The following is a 21,800-nucleotide window of genomic DNA, read 5'->3' as shown; positions in this document are numbered from 1 at the left end:
GAACAACATAATGCTGTTGCTGGGGTCGAACCTGAATTTTTTTTTTTTAAGGGGAGACGCACGTTTTTAATAAAACGACGTCGTTTTTGCATCCGTATGCACCATGCATGGTGCATACAGATGCACAACATAACTACTCTACAAGTGTATGTGTGTCTTACTATTGTGTAAAAAAAAAAAAAATACATAGCATTTCAGTGAACCATTTTTTTCCTTCTAGCTAGTGCTTGTCTTTAGCATTCAAGTGCATTTTTTTTGCCTTCAAGTGCACAATTCGGGGCCAATATTTGTTATATCTTTTGCATTTTTTTTTCCAATAACATATAACTAAATTTCTAATGAAATTTGTGAGATTTACAAACGATTTGTATGGGTAATTTATTTAATAACACTTAAGTTGAATAACTTCCTTTTTTGGTACCATAAATTGCATCAATTGCACATCTATTTACCTTCAAATGTAGAATTTTTGCCTTCAAATGCATATTTTTGTATCTTCAAGTGCATGATTTTGAGATTTCAAGTGCACAATTTTTATTAATTCAAAAGGATTTTTTTAAGAGCATCAGATTTGGATTAATTCAATGACTGAGATTTGTACACATTTTTTACTTAAAAAGTCATTCACACATGATCCTAGACCTATATATATATATATATATATATATATATATATATATACACTATATTTTGATTTTTTTTTAATCACTAGCCTACTTCTTCCTGAATCAAAAAAATTCAACTCACACCTCAGTGCAAAAGCAGGTTTGAACCTGGCACCCCGGCCCTATTGCCTATTGTACATTTGTACTCCACATGCAATTACACCTACTTATAATAGCATTCTTGAGAGTATAACATTAAGGCTTTGCACCAATTAGTCAACTTTGTATATTCACCTTGCCTGGTTGGAATTAGATCCATGGTTTAAAAAATCGCTAGGCGCCCATCGGGTGCATGGGAAGCGCCTAGTGCCTAGAGCGCCTAGGCGGGGATTAATCGTCGCCTAGGCGCCAGTGTATTTTTTATTTTATTTTTTATTTTTAAAAAATTTGTTTAAAATTTTTAAATTTTTTAAGACTTGATAATTATAAAATATTTAATACTTTAATAGTTAATGCTAAAATGTTAAATATTAACCCAAAAAACATCTAGAGCTTAAAGAATTTAGGGTTATTTCGCTCAAAACGATGTTGTTTTGAGTGAAATAACTCATTTAAAAAAAATGGAACAATAGTTAATTGGCCGACTAGGCGACCTAGTTGGTGCCTAGGCGGCCTAGTCGGCGCCTAGGCAGTTAGTGCCTAGGCGGCCTAGACGGCACTTAGGCGGCCTAGTCGGTCGCCTAGCCGGCCAGGCGCATAGACCACCGATTATGGTGATACGCTAGGCGGTCGGCCAGCGCCTAGCGCCTAGGCGTCGATTAATCAGTGCCTAGACGGAATTTTTGCAACATTGATTAGATCCATATATCATGATTATCATCCACTATAGACCTATTATTTTGTGAGAAAGAGATTGTTAATAACAATTAACAATAATATACAAACTTCAATAATCAATCAAAACTCTTGAGCACAACAGAGAAACATATGATGAAGCCATAGTTGGATGAAGTATATTAATCCAATTCAAGATGCTAGTTAGGAAAGGTTGGAATGTGTGGCATTATAATATTTAAATATTATATTATATATTATATATATAAATTGTCACATGCATGCAACTAACTCAACACATATATACAGCTTCGCCTTCAAATAAGTAAGCGTACATTATCGATCGATCCGACAATTGGAAGCGAATGAATTGAAGAAGACTAAACAAAACATAGCGATTAGCGAACGACAAACAAGTGATGATCTGAGCAACATAGTAAGTGGGAATTGAATAATAATAGTCTTTAATTTAATGCTGCACCTTATTAGTCACTACTCAACTCAAGTACCATTCATTATATTATTTAATTAGTTGGCGTGAACCACTCTTTTGTTGCCTTCTCATACGTTAACAAGCTTTTGGTCCTACTATACTGCTTGCATTTATAATAATAATAATAATAATAATAATAATATCTTTGTTGGTTTTATGACTTTTAGGTAGTCAACAGCGGGTCAAGCTCAAATTATAGAAGAGTGTTGAAATAACGATAAGAATGAAACAAAGTATGAGTAAGGAGAATTCAGGGTCTATGAAGGTGTATTTATAGAAGAAGAGTAGTTACGCTGTCTAAGAGTGAAACTAATTTCTAAAGTTTCCCGCAATAAAGAATCATTTGTACCGTGTGAATAGATAAGTAAAATCATATTAGTAACAAATTCCTATTAAATAATGGACTCCAACGTGCAGGACCGGTCCAAACATTTTATAGACCCCGGACGAAATTTAAAAAGGGCCCTATATGAAAAACTAAAATTTAAATTTAATAATACTAAAAAATTGATAATATTAAATAACATGAAATAAGATTAGAAAATTTTCAACAATTTGTTAAATACAAAAACAATCATGACGACAAATTTCTACGTGTTTTACTTGATGCAAAATCATCAATAATTGCATCAAAGATTAATATTCTCTAGCATATCCTTCTTAGTTCTCAATACACAAAATGAATTAAAATAAAACCATTATTCATATAATAAAACTAATAAACTTACAATTTCATTATACAGAATTAAAAGACAAATAAAATTCCTAATTCCCAACTCTTAAAACAACAATACGGTATAATTAGAAAGTTAGAATTGCTAAACAACAACTCAACAATTAACCCAATTTATTTTAATATATACTAACTAATATTATATATATATATATATATATATATATATATATATATAATATCTTATGGCTTATAGGATCCCCTCTAGAGATGGGTCCTGGGCAGGTGTCCAGCCTGCCCACCCCTCTGGGTCGGCCCTGTCAACATGCATGGGGTTTGTTGGTTGCGAATTCCGCCTTATTTATACTGTCCTTTGGTCTCCGAAGGTCATTCACATTGTGCCATAGCCGAGGGGCCGTGGTTCGACCAGTTCCTAAGAACTAGGACCAACCGACGACTACAAAGCCGATCGATTGGGCCCTAGTACCCCGTCCATCAATCTTCTATACATGAATTTGTCTCATAATGTTTATTTTCTAACATGACAATAAAATACTTTATATTCATTAGGTGTTGATAAATTAGTTGACTCCACCGCAATTAAAGAATGATCTACTATTAAACTTAAATGAATTGAAGAAGCTCTCTCAATATTTATTCCTCTAGTATTAAACTTCAAGACAAGAAGATTTATTTAGACAAAATTAGCTTTCCCACTTAAATCACTAACAAAACAAGCATAAACACACATGCACTGTTTCTTTAGCAGCAAAAGGAATCTAATTAAGCCTCGGATTCTCTCTTATGTACTACCATCCATTGATTTGGTTACTTGTATTAATACTGTATGCTTATTGCTTAGGACAAAATGTAGATGAACTCTAATTTAACTATTCTCACCATAAACATATCAATCAGGGACCACTACTGGAAATTATGGAATTTCCGGCCACCTGAAAGTGATCTTAAATCAAGTTGATACCAAAAAGTGGTCGGAAATAGCAACAAAGGTTTTTCCGGATACCAAAAGTGGTCGGAACAAGGTTTTCGATTTGATTTAAGATCACTTTCAGGTAGTCGAAAATTTCATCATTTCCAGTAGTGGACTTTAATTTAACTTATTGTAAGAGTAGTTCATAATTTTTGCCTTCTTCGTTCATCCCAAGTTAGGATGGATCAAACATTACAATATGCAGAGAGAGAAAGAGAGACATATGTGAAGGCCTATAGACAATAATATCGGGTTAATTTAATAATAGAAACAATGGAAAACGGTGAAAAAAATACAATATGAAGAGAAAGCTTGAAAATTTGCCACCGCAATATCTATTTTTCTATAAATACCTTGTGTTGGGTAAAATATTTTGTAAATTAAAATCGATGGCCCTTCAACGCATGCTCCTAGCGTCCTGGGGTGTAAATGAATCAGTACATGTATAATTACCTTGTATTGGGTAGGATATTTTGCACACTATAATCGACCAGGCCAATTCGTTTTAAGGAAGTGATGAATCAGTTTTAAGGATAGTGTGTGCGACATACACCTTGAGTTAATTTTGTTTTTAGCAAAAATTTGTGGGGAATGTATTTTGAAGTATAATAAAACTCCTTATATGACCTAACATATATTGACCCATTGTTTTAAATTGTGTAAATCGTTAAGATCAAGTGTTTACTATTACGTTAAAAGCTATAACTCGTTGCGAATGGCGTAACATTATTTCTTTATACCGTCACATTTTTTACAGAGTGCTGACTTGGCCCTTCAAGCCTCCGCCCAACAACCCCCTAGTTATCTAGTGCTAGACTTGACTTTTCATCGCAGTCAGCCCGACAATTCTCTTTGCCTACGAGGGTGCTGGAGTACTTGGTCCTTCAATTCAATTCAACCTCCGCCCAACAATATAATCCTCTAACCACCACCCGGTGCTGGACTTGAACCTTCACTGACCTCCTCCCAACATCAATTTATATCAATTTACATCCGTTTCCAATAGTATAGCACTATAGCTCCCAACCCGTCCTGGTTCAAACGGTACGTACAAACTATTCCCATGAAATTAAACACTGTAAAAATAGGGTTGTTTTTTACTTTGAAATTTATAAAGTGATGCATACAGATAGAAGAGTGTCGATTAGCATGGAGGAAGCAAGCGGTTGTAAGCTTGTAAAAATGCCGCATGCTCGCCCACTTAATTGTCTCTACTTGCAGATCAGATGCCAGCCTGCATGCATGCAACAGCGCAGCATAGAAGAAACACCCCCAAACCCCCCCCCCCCCACCCCACCCACCCACCCACACCCCTCCCCCTTCCTAATTCAAATTAAACTTGTCTGTACTAGCATTTCCTCAGTACTGCCAATTCTTCCCATTCAGTGATATGATGACAAACACTTTCAAATCTTTCTCTTTTGATGATATTGTATTTTTTATAAAAAATTAAAACTAGAGTTAATAAGAGCAACATCAATAGATGGAGATTTTAGTTCGTTTTGTAGAGGTGATTAAGAGAGAGAAGGAAAAGGAGGGAAAAAAAAAGTAATAGAACTAACGCGCCTAATGGGCATCAATTGCCCTAACGCGCAACTATGAAAAAGTCATTGTTTTTTGTGGGACAGTGAGTCTCACAAAAAACTAAGTTTTACAAAAGGAATTCAACATTTTCTCTTTTCCATATGGATGTAAAAACTGCAAAAATCATCCAAAATCTCTCTATTGGGATGCTCTAAGCCTCTAATAATCCCATTCTATGTGGAACATGTTTGGGAAATATAGAGTATATAATGCAACAACAATAACAGTTGCTTTTGTGTTCGGTCGGGGCATAACTCTATGATCAAAAGATTAAAGAGTTAATACCCAAAATCGTCCTCGATTATAGTGATTTTTCTCAATTTCGTCCTAAACGATTTTGGTGACCTAATATCATCCCAGACTTTTGTGTTTCGCTCAATTTAGTCCCAGACTTTTGTGTTTTTGCTCAATTTAGTCCCTCATTTGTTATTCTGTCCATTTGGTGTTAAATAAATAAACAATTCAGTAATTTTAATATTGGCATATCTTTACTTAGGGACATGTGAACTGCGAAACCCCTTTTTTTTTTACGAATTATTCCCAAAATTACTCCTAAAACTGCGAATATAAAATTTGATTTGCAGGTCTGAGAGTAATTATGGGTGTAATTCGTACAAGAAAGAGGAATTTCACACTTCACAAGTTGAAAGTAAAGAGAGATCAATATTGACATTATTGAATTGTCCCTTTATTTAACACCAATTTGACGGAATAACAAATGGAGGACTAAATTGAGCGAAACACAAAAGTTTGGGACGATATTAGGTCACCAAAATCGTTTAGGACGAAATTGAGAAAAATCACTATAATCGAGAACGATTTTGGGTATTAACTCAAAGATTAAATTTGGGTGTAGTGACTCAGCGAATACCCGAGTTTGAATCCTCAATGAGGCAGTCTACAAGTGGATAGCATATGCACCGGCCATTGAGTTTCTCTTTCAATTCTTATTAAGGCACTTCAATTATGAAGATTAAGAGGATAATATAAATAATATATACACACACACAACCTTAACACAAATAATGTTTATTCGATCATTCTTCAATTCCTTCATCTTTTATAATTGTGATGATAAGAATGTCCCATCTATAAATTAATAGATAGATGCTAGCATGCCATAATTATTGGTTACATCTCTCTCTGGGTTCACTATATGTCATCAAAAATAAAGTGATATGATGCAAAGTGATAAAAGATACGGAGTAGTTAATTATGACACCAATAATCAGTTGGTCCATCATATCCATTAATGTATGTAGCAATTTTAAACAGTTTCTGAACACCTGTAGTTCTTGTCATGGTCCACCCATATTACTTTCAGTGACAAATCGCTTTATTATATAGAAATATACAGACCGGAAAAATATAATGCCATAATGGTGATAGTAAAATTCAACATATTATCATTGATATACAAAAAAGGTTAATATTTTCTTTAATATGTTGTACCACGCCATTTAAAAAAGAAAAGAAATTGGGAGCGTGGACATAAGCTTTCTATCTATTCTCAAGTAAAATAAAAGGTAAAAGTTATCAGGGTAATTCAATTTGGATCAAGATAAAAGTACGTTAACTTTTATTTAAATTTTTAGATACTAGTTCAAATGAGGACATGACTTCCTGTGCGATCGGAACGTATTGCACCATTAGGTATGTATAAATACATCATACAGTGTCCGAAAATGCACTAGAATTAAATGTACAAATACACTACACACTAAAGGGTCACGCTTGTGTGAGACCGTCACTACTGGAAATTATGAAATTTCCGACCACCTTAAAGTCATCTTAAATCAAGTCGAAAGCCTTGTTCCGACCACTTTTGGTATCCGGAAAAACCTTAGTTGCTATTTTCGACCACTTTTTGGTATCAACTTGATTTAAGATCACTTTCAGGTGGTCGAAAATTCTATAATTTCCAGTAGTGCGTTTTACGGATCCTTATCCGTGAGACAGGTTGGGTCGGCTTGAGACAATATGCAAATTAAATACTAAATCAAGAATAAAATATTTATTACTTATAAGGAAAAACGTAATACTTTTGAAAACAAATATAAATATGTAATACTTTTATATTTTGATGTAAACGTATTATTTTTTTTTATTATCAAAAGTATTATATTTTCCTTATTAAGTAATGTTGTACTTATAAAGGAAAATGTAATACTTTTACATTTTTTTTGTATTATATTTTTCATATAAGTAAATAAACAGTTTATTCTTAGTTTAGTATTACATTTGCTAGTATAAGTATTATATCTCATTTTGATCTGACCTGTCTCACAAACAAAGATCCGCGAGACTGTCTCACACAAGTTTTTGCCCACACACAAAAAAATGCACAACACCTAATGGTGTATTTTCGAATACTTTATAGTACATTTATGTGTATCTAATGGTGCGTGACCGCACGAGAACCTGACCCTATGTATATAGGTGTGTGTATTGTTTTAAGGATTTTGTGAGTTGTTGTCTCTACACTTAGGTTGAGTTGAGATTTATTTATTTATTATTATTTTTTTTTTGATAACGTGAAAAATTCACAATTATTATATGAAAGTGTACATTGGATAAACTCTATTCTTATATACTAACTTGGCAAACGACACAAAAGATGATGTTTAATATTCCGGGGGAGCCAGCAAGGTTTTCTAATATTGTGCCAAACATTAAGTGGTAACAAGACAACACTTCACCCTGTAAAATGGAGTTAAAATAAAAAACACAAGTAATAATTGATCTCTAGATTTCCATTAAACAATTATGAACCATTTGGTGGGTGGTCCCATCACTTTCCCATTAAAGTTTCTGCTCTTTCCTTTGTTGTGTAGAGAATTAAATATAGCCATTGCTTTGTTTGCTGGCAAGGAGGAAATAAAAACAGAAGTGTATAAAGAAAGAAAGGATAAGAGAAGAGATTCCAATTGCATATTTCCACCAAGGGAAATGAAAGCTGTACTCTCAATAATAATCAATTTATGTCCTATGCCACCTCTCAAACATATTCTCTACTTCATTTCTTTTTTCAAGGTTTATCCTCCCAAAGTATTTTATGGTACTTTGTATGGTCTTTGAAATGAATGGAATAATTTGAATGTCAACCATCAAACCCATAAAGATACTTGTCTCTCATTGCAATTTTGACTGCTATTATATTTGTAGGGTTTAATATATGGGTGACTCCCGATCGAGGGAAACTCGCCAGTTGCAAGAAGATAAATCAGCCTAGATTGTCTATAGTTGATCAGTTCAAACCAAAAAGGTCAATAAGTGCTCCTGTTGGACGTCAAATTAAACTTGTAACAGTATGATTACAAAGTCAACAGTTTGATCAACTTGACTGGTTTTGCCCCCAGCTTTATCTCTTCTACTTGTAACAGGTAACATTGAAAATAAGTCGGGTCAAGTAACCGATATAGGTAAACACTAAAACCACTAAGGTAAGATGTTGAAACACATTTTCAAGAAACCATATGATATGATTATATATGCTAAGGATAGATTAAACTTCACTTTTCATACATGGTACACCAACATGAGGAAATGTCCTGTCACTACAACAATAAAACCTCCCCCCATGGTCTCACAAATTAGCCTAACATATCCCTCCTTAATGCATGTTAATTTATTTATCCTCCATTTCAACTAAGTAACAAATTAAAAACTAATCTTATTATTATTATGTAGATTAAGTCAAAATTTGATTCAGCCTTCCACTGATGAGCTCTCCTGAGAATTCATCCACCAGTGATCCAAAGATTTGAACCTCGATCTCCATTGCCGTTTCTTCCACCTGCTCGCGAAAACTCTTCCACTCACACGACCCCGTTCTCAAGTCCAACTCGACCATCATGTCTATGGTGTCCGATTTCGCTTCCTTCCATGAATCCAACCTCTTGCATACTCTTCCCCACACGACTTCCCGGTTCGTCTCTGTCTTCTCCTCTGAAATTAGGTCCGAAACCAGCCTTTTTATCTCGAAAGGGATGATGCCATTGCTTGCAAACGTCTTGATATCTTCATCATCACCGCGAGATGATGAAAAGGGCTTGTGGTCTACACATTCTGCAGCATTATCCTCATAGTCGTCTTCTTCTTCTTCTTCACCTTCGAGCATGATTTTCTCGAGCTCGATTGGATCCAACTCTGCTAGCTTCTCAAATCTTCGAAGCTTGTACAACAGCTGCTGCTGTGCCCCTAACCATCATACAAAACCGAAATTAGACAAAATAAGATCATCATGAGACAGAAACAGAAAAAAGCTGTGCAGATGCAAAAACACACATGAATTCAACAACAGAACATCATCAACATAACGTCGTACTATCTGATCAGTTATTCATGCATCACAATCGGTGTACTCATATCGACTATGACACCTCAGAGATGAGCATATACATATACATGTTGATCAAAGTGCCCAATAATCAAACAAACTACTATTCAAAGATCACTGAAAATGACTTCACAATCAACTAACAATGATTCATTTACTTTCACCTGGGAACATAAATAATTTACTACGTACTTTGTACGATGGCATAGCTGCATTCAAGATCGCTATCGTGCCCTTCATCGTCCTCCTCCTCCTCCTCCTCCTCCACCCCATCCTCAAATGGAGGATCCAATACCGACACTGGACTGCATTGTTCCTTCTCATCCTCCTCTTCTTGCTCACCATTTTCGATCTCTCCATTTTCATAATTATCTTTCTCCTGTAATAACAACAATTTTTTTTAAAAAAATCAAAATCACATTCAAAATCCTCCTCTTCTTGTTCACCTATCCTGTGTGACAGCTCAAAGTCAAACACACTTGACCACAAAGTTCTTTTTTACTTATCTGATTGTCATATTTGAGTGTTATATCCTACTTAAAACCAATTGGTAATAAGTAACTGGACATTAACCATTTAACTAGTAAGCCACAATGCCAGAATCGAACAAAGGGCTGAACTCAACTAACACAGTCCACGCCCAACAACATCCTAGGTGACTAATTTTCTTGTCACCCTTAAAAAACATAACACTATTATGGTTTAATGAAATAAACTTAACTTAAATAGTATAAGCTGTGTACATTTTAATTACATTTATTTTGAAAATGCTAGTGTTGAAGAGGCCATGGGATGGATGAAGAAAGTTTGAGTGTATAGTTTTATTCCACGTAGGTTAAAGGTGTAACAAAATAAAAAATGGAATAAATTAAGACAATAATGGCATTTGGGGTATTCGCACTTGGGTCCAAATGATAATACAAAATCTTGATTTGTCCTTTAGCGGAAATAATTTTGCAGACAAAGTCTAATTGAAAAAAGATTTTGGTGGCAGAAGCGAAATGAAAACCCAAAAAAATAAAACAGATATCTGATGCTACGTGAAGAGAATGACATCTATGACCTCACTAACTCGCTGGTTTACGTAGGTGAAGTTATCAATGATTAAGGATAGTGAAGGGTAGGCGCAGTGGCATCTTGGTCATTTCAGGCCGACATTCCGGCCACAGAATCCACCTACGTTGATCCGTTTGCCGACAGCTTATTAAACCAGGTCAAACTTAATTTCCGGTCCGACTCACGGGTTGACTCGTTTTCACCTCGCCGAGTCAGTTGTTCCTTTTCCGATGTTTCTTTCTATTACGTGTAGCAGTAAAAAAATTTATGATTAAGTGATAATTCCATTAGGAAAAAGACAGAGAGAGACGCACCTGTCGTCTGCAGAGATTCGGGGAAGCCGCCGGAGAAGAGAAGTCCGGCGTCCGGCGACCAGGAGATTCGCATCTTTCGAGGGAGAATCTGAATGGGCTTAGAGGGCTTGAACAGAAGAGGGTTTCAAAGGCTTGGAAATCGGCGCTCAATCTCTCCTCGATTTCTTCCGACCTGCAACTACTGGAAGTCTCCAAATCCAAAGATTTCTCTTCGTTGCTCTCCGACCACCCCGCACTACTAAGCCTACTATAGCAAGAAACTCCCATACTTCCATCTCCATTTCCCTTCACCTCCACACCTTCATTTACTACATTATTATCATCATCCTTGCCGGAACCTATGATGAACTTCCTCTGATCCTCAGCACCGTTCTTCTTATTCTCCCTCTTTTTGTTCCTGTTTCGATCCTTCAATCGCTTCAGAATCGACCCAAACAGCCCCAACCCAACGTTCTTGATCTGGGGTCTACCCTTTTTCTCACCCTGTTGTTGCTTCTGAATCCTCAAGGCCGCGTCGAGGAGCAGAGCCGCCGTTCTCGCCGGAACGTTAAGCCTCACCCTCCCATTCGGCGTCTTGCCGGAGAGAGGCGAGGGAAAGGTGAGAGGAGACTTGCGAACATCCGGCGAGGAGTCTTGGAAGGAGAAGAAACACGCATGTTTACAGAGACTGCGCTTGGTAGCAGAGGACTTCTTGAGGTGAACGGAGGTTTTGGGCACCACCACCGCCTTCTTCAGCTGACACCTCCGGTCGGCAATGTAAGTGTTGAGCTGAAAGGGCTCTTGCTCTTCTCTCAGAAGCTCATGCAAGAACTGCTTCTGCTGCTGCATTTTGGTTAAACACTGAGCTGAGGCATATAGAAGAATTGAAGGAGAAAAGAGTTGTGGGGATGGATATGAAGTTGAAGAGGTTTCAACTTTTGAGTGCAAAAGGAGAAATTGCAAATGAAGGAAAAGTTGGATAGAAATAGTGGAGAGAAAGGGAAGGAATGAGGATTGAGGAGAGGAGACTTCCTGATTCAAATCTCAGAGTTTTTCTAGGATCGAGGCACAGGTGGGGTGGTGATAACTTGATAAACAAATTATTGTAAAAAACAAAACAAGAAATTATTAATATTTTATTGTTAATACGAGTAATAATTAAAAAAAAAAATTGTGTGAGTACAAACTACAAAGAGTTTTTTTTTTTTTTTTTTTTTTTTTTTTTTTTTTTTTTTTTTTTTAAACTACAAAGAATTGGGTTATTGAAATGGGTGCAAGGCTGCAACTGTAGGTGTGCGTTTGTAGTTGTAGAAATATTATTAGTACTACTACTATACCACCAGCGGTCCAGCGCAGCGATCAATATTATTTACTCCCTATGTTTTTTACCCATTCTTAGTTATATATTTACTGTTAATTTTACTTTCGATTTCTCTTACGTATCCCCATATATCATTAAGGAAAATAGTATATGTACTCACGTTCTCTACTCTTAAATTTACTTTCAAACTTAGAATTTTAATGTAGACACATTTATAGGGGCTCACATGAAACAAAAAAACAAAAAAAAAAAACAAAAAAAAAAAAAAAAAAAAAAAAAAAAAACTTATCAATGTCCGTCATATCAGGGATTAAATTTTAGGAAGTAAGATTTGAAAGTACATAAAGTAGAATTTTATAATTAATAAGTACTAATGTACATTGTTTTTTTTTTTTTTTTTTCTGGATGAGATTATGTCTTGTCTAGTGACAAAGCTGATCATCTCAGACTAAAAATACTAAAAGAGCAACTTTATTAATGAAATTTTTGAGTTGATTTTTATCATAGCTATGTAGGAGAGAGAGAGAGTAGTAGGAGGAGAGGAAAAAAAAAGTCTCACAACAAAATAATAATAATAATAATAATAATAATAATAATAATAATAATAATAATATTATTATTATTATTATTATTATTATTATTATTATTATTATTGTTATTATTATTATTAAGTTTGGATTTATGCGCTAGCTCGCACGTATAGTGCATGCACCAACTAGTCGCAGCTCGCACATGTCGTGCATGCACCAGCTAGTCGCAACAGGTGCACACAACGCACAAGAAAAAACTCAAGAAAAATCACTCATTCCATTTGTTAAAAACCTCCAATCAAGTTTTTTGGTTTGTAAAAATCTTTCCAAAAATCATAAAAAGGGAGGCTCTAACATGACGTTTGGTTGGGAGAAAAAAATTTAGAAAGAAAAGAATTGTAATTCCATGATAGAAGTACTAGTAGTAGTAGTAGTACTGTTGAATTCAAATTCATGGGGGGAGGGGGAAGATTGGAATATATTGGATCCGCTCGCCTGATGGAAGCAGTCTAGACTTTTTAAATCTACCTTAAACAGATTGGATGTGGATCCACCTCAAATCCGCAACGCTCACCCCAAATTCACAAATCATTTTTTGCAAATAAGAACATCACAATATTAAAAGTAGAAGTCATCTCTCTAATATTATCACGAATGTTAGAACTCGGAAGAAGGAAAGGAAAGAAGAAGATGATTTATTCAATCTTGATCTAAAATCAACAACAACCAGAATTACAAGATCCTAGTCTAGCATGCCAAATGCTACTAGAATTACAAGCATTAGCCCTAAACTGTTCCACTTTACTAGAAACATAAAAAACAGGTTTCACAAGATGATATAACCCTTTCTGCAAGCTAGCCAAGTCAATCATCCTCCCAGACTCCTGATCCTGTATAATGCACAGATCAGAATGTAGCAGCAGTTTACACTTGGAAGTTTTAATCAATTCACTGACAGAGATTAAATTATAGTGGAATGCAGGTACACAGAATAATCTCTACAAAATCAGACTGTCTGCACAAATAGATCCTATATGAGTGATTTCAGCTCTATCACCATTAGGTAGTTCTACAACATACCTTCAACCCTCGTTGCATTGGTCAACATACCATGATGATAAATAACATGATGGGTCACTATCTAGTATCCAACTAGCTTTATTTTCAAGAAAGTGTTTGTGATGAGTACCTTCAAGCTGTGAATTAGGGGCAAAGTTAGCAGCAATCAGATTGACTTGAGGTGTCATTCCTCAAGCTTCATTCAAGGGTGAGGAATTGTGGACCATGCTATCTCTTTGCAAAAACTGTTTAAGTAATCTGTACTCATCTTGGCTCAAGGTGACAGAACTATTATTTTCACTAGGAGTTTGATCATCAGGGGTGAACTGCACTTGATTTGCAAAACCAACACTTCTATTTCTTTGTTTCCACCCAGGTGGATAACCATGTTTCTTGTAACACTTCTCTATGGTGTGTCCAGTAAATCCACAATAAGAGAAGATAGGCTTTTTATTGTTATTGTTGGAATGAAATTTCTTAGGTCCTGAGCCATTCCCCTGGGTGAGGAGGATACTTCCTGCTTCTTGGATTTGCATTCCTGTTATTCCATTATTAAGCCTCATTTCTTGTTGTTGGACCATTATGAATGCCTCATCAACAGAAGGGAGGGGCTTGGTCATCATTATTTGGGATTGAACAGATACATAGGTTTCATTAAGACCTCTTAGAAACACAGAGAGGTTATCACTCTCTATATGATGCTGTAGTGTTTCTAATAGCCCACAATCACACATCCTTTCACATTTACACATAGGTAATGGCCTGATAACCTGAAGTTCATCCCACAAACATTTTAGTTTAGCAAAGTAGGCACTTACGGTCAAGTCCCCCTGCCTTATCTGATGAATTTCAGCATGAAGATCAGAAATTCTGAAGATGTCTGCCTTGCTGAATCTAGCCTTCAAGGTGTTCCATATTTTCTCTGCTGTCCCAACCCAAAGAATGGTCTGTGCGATCTCTGGGGAGACATAACGCATAATCCAAGTCGACACCATGTTATTGCACCTCTTCCAGTAGGGGTACTACACTTCTCCTGCACTTGGCACTACAATGGTGCCATCGACAAACCCTAATTTGTTCTTGGACAGCAGTGACATCTCCATTGCCCTGGCCCAAGGGTGGTAGTTCCGGCCATTGAGGACTGATGAGACCAGAACCAGGGAGGGGTTCTCATTTGGGTGTAGGAAGAAAGGACTGGCAGCGTCATTTGTATCAAAATTTGCTCTGGTGGGAATCGAATTCGCCGGTGCTGTATTAGGTGGTGTCGCCACTGATGAAGGATCTGTTGTAGCCGTAAGAGGCCTGCTCGTTGCGCCGTTCCACGCCATAATCGCAGCTCAGTGCTCTGATACCATATCACGAATGTTAGAACTCAGAAGAAGGAAAGGAAAGAAGAAGATGTTTTATTCAATCTTGATCTGAAATCAACAACAACCAATGAAACAGTAACCACAGGGTTTATATGTTCTATACAGAAGAGGAAAAGCTGAAGCTAACTGACATTAACCAACTAACTACTAATAACAGCTAGATTAACATATTAACGGATTGCTAACTGCTAGAATAATCCTCTAATAAATATCGTTAATTATCATCCTAAATGTGAAGAGCCAAATTCCTAGTACACAACAACCACCACATGCATCCTAAGCATTCGTCTCGACCTCTACCTTGTTAATAGTCAATACAAAGTTCATTCAACCAACTTAGAGCCTCTTGAAGCTCATAGATTTCACTTCCCTGGCTTCAAACAACCCAAAGCAAGGCATCGCCTTTGCACCAATGGAATCACCCCTCCAATTCCATATAATCCACCTAAACCCCATACATATTCTCGAGTAGAACCCAAGGTGGCATCAACATTCCCTCTAATGGCCTAATATTAACAAATCTAATCAAATCACCAAATAATGAACTACTAATAAATGTTCTATAATCGCTATATAGAAATAAACTACTATTCAATTATATTTATTATATATATGGAGCTAGACATTCAAGCATGAACTTTGCCTCTTGATTTGTGGTCCCTTTTGATAAGTTAAGCATAAAGTATAAGCATTTAATAAGCGCTACTTCTTACTACTTTTATGTGCACATTTGACATCAAACTCATATAATTTTATGTTAAGTGGGAGCTAAGTATGTTCTTATTTAATCCTTTTGTGTCATTTAGGTAATTTGGAGGCATTGATTGTAAGATCTTGTAAATAGGAGCCCAATTGATTGTGTTTTGATTTTTGAAATCATATTGGCATAAAGGTGTGTTCCATGAGTTATCAGAGGTTAAGAAAGTGAAAAATAGCATGGTGAAAGTATCATGGGATGACCTGAGGACCCAAAGGGACAAACACAGACAGTTACAGTCGTGATTGTCAGCATGACATATTTCTGCTATGTTTTCTCTGTCAGGCAACATCTCTGTATTTTAGCTATATCTCAGCGTAAGAATTTCCAAATCAAGTGATTCAAATAGCATTAGAAAGATAATTCAAAGAGCTATAACTTCAATGAAGGCCACAAAACCTAATTCGAACTTTTACAAGAAATGGCTTAGAAACGAGAACTAATGCATAAAGTAAACAACCATACTAGTTGACCTCCCAACCCGGAGGTCTAGAATCCGCAGCTTCGTCCCCTAGTCACGGTTACGGTCACGGTCACGGTCACAATCACAGTTAGTGACCATGACCACGCGTCCAGAGTGCATGAAAGTTACCTTTGCGTGGATCTGAGGGTATATCCGTATATATATGCATTTACTGTTATTTTTAGATTACTTCTCATTTTTTAATTTCTCTCTCTAGGGTTTTCTTGTTGTAAAACCTCTCTAAACATTTTCTTTTGTAATCAATCCATATTTGATGAAGAATTGAAAACCATTTCAGCTTGTAATAAACTACAATTGCAATTTCCAGATTTCATCTTTCATTATTCTTGCTCAAAGTTAAGTCTTTCTTATTTTCTTTGCACTTTTCTTTCTTTCAATTGTTCTTGCAATGTGTTTCATTTCAATTCCAATCATGGGTAGCTAGATTCAATTAGGGATTCAAATTAAGTTCTTTTTCTTGTGGATGCTATGTGATTTTAATTGCAATGCTAGATTGTGTAATTACTCAATGATAGTCGTAGTTATGAGCTTGGTGATTTGCGTTAACTCTTGTATAATTGTGGATAGATTATGCAAGAGGTGCATGGACAAGGTGTTGCCTCTATGAGAATAGAGCAACACCATAGCCATGCTTCTCACTAGTCCAACTCCACTTTGAGAAAAGAGAGTTAGAAGGAGACGTGAACACCATATGTTTGATAAATTGCTTCAATTGGCGTGAGTCACCATCAGAATGGAGCTTAGCTCTAATTGAGAGTCCAATGCCCATGAGAGTGACATTGGCCTCTAATATCTTTTCTCTAGTCCCCTTGTTGAAGCATTACACGGTCTTTATCCTACGAACACTATAGCATCTACACAATTGTTTCAAAATTGTTGCTTGATTGTTTATCAATTTGATTGTTCATTTCCTTGATTTTACTATTCTCACATTAATCTCATCTCTTCGTCCGAATTAGGTTCCAAACACTCACTATTCAACTCCACTTTGATCCACGCTTTGAAAATGATATATATCCCGTGTGAAGATACTCTCTCACACTTCATCCCATTACCACCATTACACATTGCACACAAAAAAAGACTAATACACTTAATAATGTACTATATCTAATGTTTACATTTGAATTTCCTAACAATTATTTTTTAAAAAATCATTCAATTAAAATTAAATCTTTTAGATATTTAATAGACCGCTTCGTTATAGGAGTATATGTTCATAATTTTATCACTATATGTTCATAATGTCAGATCTCTGTGTTCATAATTTCATAACTGTATATTCATACTTCCATAACTGTACATTCATAATTCTGTAACTGTACATTCATAATTCAATAACTGTACATTCATAATTCAATAACTGTAAATTCATAATTTTTATCACTATATGTTCATAATTAATTTCTCTGAGATACCATCATTTTCTCTGAAAACGACGTCGTTTGACACGAGTCCACAACATAATTTGCCTATAAAACCTCCCATTATACTTTTTTTTTTTTTTGCAAAAAGTCATTTCAACGTCGCAATCCATGGATTAATGTGGCCTTTTAAAGAACATCATAGAAGGGAGTAAAAGGCAAACAATCATATCTTTTCTTTTTCAATTCTTGTTATTGCTGGATCTTTTTCAATTATTACAAAGGTGTTTGATTGCATAACCCAGCCATGATACTCCCATTCCATGTTAATATCATATATATAGCGGCTAGCAATAGTAAAACTAAAAATACAAATTACAACACATGTAATATTGGTACGTAAAAATTTTGTTTATTTATGTTTTTGGGAAGCGGGCAATTAAGAAGAGGCATTGAAGTCCAGCAAGGCGCAAATTAAAGACATGGAATTGAAGGCAGGTACAGTACAACACATAGATCATAGGTAGAGAGCCTATGTAACCCGACAGCCATGCCTATAGGCTATAGTTTAATGATTGTTGAACACAATACTAATTCTGCCATTAATTAATTTTCATTTTGTCTATCAAACCTCATTAACTACACCTCACAATTTCCAATCTCAATTCCAGGTCATCAATAAGTGCTGATAATCACTTGTTTGAATCAACAACTTTAACTTTAATCAAATGATGATGACATTAAATTAAACTTACTCCAACATCAAATTTTATTTTATATTTTGACATCTATTATTCAAATAAATTATAAATAAAATAACAATCATTTATAAGAACCAAAATGTTATTGCTTACTTTTTTTTTTTTTATAGTATATACAGTATTTATTTGATATTATAAATTCTTTTTATTTTATATTTAGTCTTCAATTGTGGTCTTGTATAAATTTAATGATTGACATTAGGTTATATGTTGACCCTCTTAAAAATATATTTTGATATATATCTTACATGATTACTGTTGGAATTTTAATAAAGATTAAATTAATACAATACCTAATCAATGAAAAGATTTTACACCTAATATTTGGTTTTGACTTTTATTAGTTTTTGAATTTAAACTTTTCACGCCAAACAGAAAATGAGAAAATCATTACTGGATTAATTACCACCTTCTCCCACTTCATATTGTCTGAGGATTGAAGTCATTGCCATGATTTTGGCTCTAACATTCCATTTTCGTTCATTTTAATAATAAAATTGCAATATTAAAGATGAAAAGATTTTTTATATATTCCTTTTATGAGTAGATTAAATTTCATTTTTAGTCCGATTACATTTAGTCCTATACTTTTAATTTTATTTTATTACATCATTGATTTTTATTTGTTTGACACAATTAGTCATTCATTTAAAATTTGTCATTTTAAAATTTGACAAAAATGACTAACATGTAATTTAATCATTCAATTTTCTTGCCCTAACATGTAATTTCTCTCATAAATTTTGTTAATTAAATGATAAAATTATATACCAATTTGAAATAAATGAATTGTTATTTGTAATAGATATTGTATTATTTATATGTGAAATTATGATACTATTTAAGATAAAATGAATGTTACTAATAATAACTGTAATACTTATAGCTGAAATGATAATACTTACAAAATTTAATTCCAATGCAAATATTGTAATACTTATATGTGAAATGTAACTTATGAAAGAAATTTGAATTATACTTATTTTATAAAATTTAATACCAATTTGAATTAAAAATAAATCGTTACTTATGATAGATATTGTAATACTTATATGTGAAATTGTGATACTATTTATTGTAAAACTAATTGTTACTAATGATAAATATTGTAATAATTATAACTGAATTATTTGTTATACGTATACACCCATTAGTTTACAATCCGACTAGTCTCAGGTGCAAAGATCCGTGAGACGGTCTCACATAAGTCTTTGTAATACCTAATTAATCATAACAAGTAAATAAAAGTCAAATATGTAATGAGGTAAAAGTAAAAAGATATATGACAAAATGTGAAATCACAACATGTGAGATTAAAAGAAATTTATTAAGATCCAACGTACTCATTTCTAAGATCTATATATGATTTGAGATCGTAACAAAAAAATATCCTATAAAAATTTTGAAAAATTAATTAAAACCAGGCACACACTCGTTACACGTTTATAAGATTCATGCCACTGCACGCACGATCTAATTATGCAAAATCTATCAGTTGCATCTCAGTAGGTATATATAATTATTGTATTTTTGTTATTTCCATATTGATATAGTTGGCCTTACACCTCAATGTGTCATGTTAAAAAAATTGTAAAACTTAATTAGGAATTGATTAGTATTTGTTGATGGCAGATATTTCAATTCACAAAATTTTCTGTTAACCTTTTTGTCGTCACTCATTCTACGCAAGAGGCAATTAAGGGGCACCCACCGCCCCCTCACGACACATGTTTTCTGCATAAGCACACAATTGCATATATATATATATATATATATATATATATATATATATATATATATATATATATATATATACTTTAGTTATTTAATTTTTTTTTAAAAAATAATAAAATAAAATAAAAACTGGTACGACGACAGAGAGTAACAGGATCCAGCATGCATGCGTAAAAAGAGAAGAGCCATATTGGGTCGGATCGTACAGGTGGTGTCATATTAATTACTATGCCCCGGCCCGGATTGGCTCAGTCAACACCACATTTTTGCAGTCACTTCCCTACCTTTAATTTGAAATATGTTTTTTGTATTATATGCATCCTCGTCGTCTCATATATTCTACTAATTAACTTATTTAATCACTATCAATTGTTTGACTTGATTAAACATTCAATATAAGTATTTGATTAATTAGTTTTTTATAACAGCTTGTTGTTTTAAAATGTAAAAATTTAAAAATAGTTCAAAGAAACTTTTTTTATATGTAATCAGCTATCAGTTAATTTACCAAACATTTTTCTACCATCAGTAGCTAATAATACTATCAATTGCTAATTTAATTGACTAATTGCTATTTACCAAAATATGGTGTAGTGTTAGTTGAGGAGGATGATGATGATGGGATTCTTTTTATGATTTGACTTGAAAAGAGAGAAAGGTGACACCACGCCCTTCAAAAAGGTTTAATTTTAGCTGCCTCCTGCTACGCTAGCTGTGTTCTTTCTTTTTGATTCAGCTTTTAATACCATATATAATTCGATCAATTCAAATAATAATTAATAATAATAATAATAATAATAATCTCCGCTCCGATTTATAATTGTTAGAGAGAATGTTTGTACTAGTAGTTGTGAAAAGCTGTTGTTGTTGGGAGTTGATCGATGCTTACCCGAAATGAGGAGGAGATAGAATCGGGTAAACATGGGAGTGGGTACCACCTCAACTATCTTTCTAATGCCATTCAAAATCTTTCCACTTTTACCATACCCTTCACATATATTCATTCACCTCATTACTTAATAATCAATACCACTTCTCATTCATTTCTCCCTAATTTTACACTAAATCACATGTTTGGTTATTAAGCTATATCTAGCTCCGATATGGACACATTCATTATATTTAGGTTATTTCAGAATGGGGTTTTTGGTTTGTTAGGTTAATGTTCTATTAGCTAACTAACTCAAATTAAGAAGGCTAATAAGATGTTTCCAATCTCATGGTTATCAAGTTATCCAATTAACCAACTTGACTGGGATTGTTCTTGAAGTTTGGAGTTTGTACTGATAGATTGCATTTATACTTAGCTTGGGATACAACTGATGATAATTAAATATATTATATTTCATAATTCGAAATGAACTTAGTTAGCCCCTATAAGGTACAACTAAGAGTTAGATAGTAACTTACTGGGAAGGGTATTTAAATTGTTTTCTACTTTTGCGATGCAAAATAGCATTTTTCACAAGGGTGGATTTGGAGCAGGTAAGTGCGATTTGTTGAATATTATTGTCCATATGGGAGCTAGCTTAGCTTAAGCTGCTATATATAT

The 21,800-nt window shown here is 34.3% G+C and overlaps 2 protein-coding genes across 2 annotated transcripts; both read right to left on the bottom strand.

Moving 5' to 3' along the window:
- Positions 1-8,641: 8,641 nt before the first annotated feature.
- On the bottom strand, positions 8,642-12,021 carry LOC109149557. The gene is made up of 3 exons (XM_019297380.1): positions 10,890-12,021; positions 9,712-9,898; positions 8,642-9,380 (listed from the first exon to the last, which is right to left on the bottom strand). Exons 1-3 carry the CDS (start codon positions 11,715-11,717, stop codon positions 8,872-8,874), a joined length of 1,524 nt encoding a protein of 507 aa, XP_019152925.1. The 5' UTR covers positions 11,718-12,021; the 3' UTR covers positions 8,642-8,871.
- A 1,948-nt stretch (positions 12,022-13,969) lies between these two features.
- Positions 13,970-15,106, bottom strand: LOC109153113. The gene is made up of 3 exons (XM_019300894.1): positions 14,818-15,106; positions 14,597-14,736; positions 13,970-14,548 (listed from the first exon to the last, which is right to left on the bottom strand). Exons 1-3 carry the CDS (start codon positions 15,104-15,106, stop codon positions 13,970-13,972), a joined length of 1,008 nt encoding a protein of 335 aa, XP_019156439.1.
- Positions 15,107-21,800: the final 6,694 nt, after the last annotated feature.

Source organism: Ipomoea nil, unplaced genomic scaffold (assembly GCF_001879475.1).
Source record: "Ipomoea nil cultivar Tokyo-kokei standard unplaced genomic scaffold, Asagao_1.1 scaffold0268, whole genome shotgun sequence".
NCBI lineage: Eukaryota > Viridiplantae > Streptophyta > Magnoliopsida > Solanales > Convolvulaceae > Ipomoea > Ipomoea nil.
Note: the sequence above shows the minus strand (reverse complement) of the source record. Positions and strands in the feature narration are given on the sequence as shown.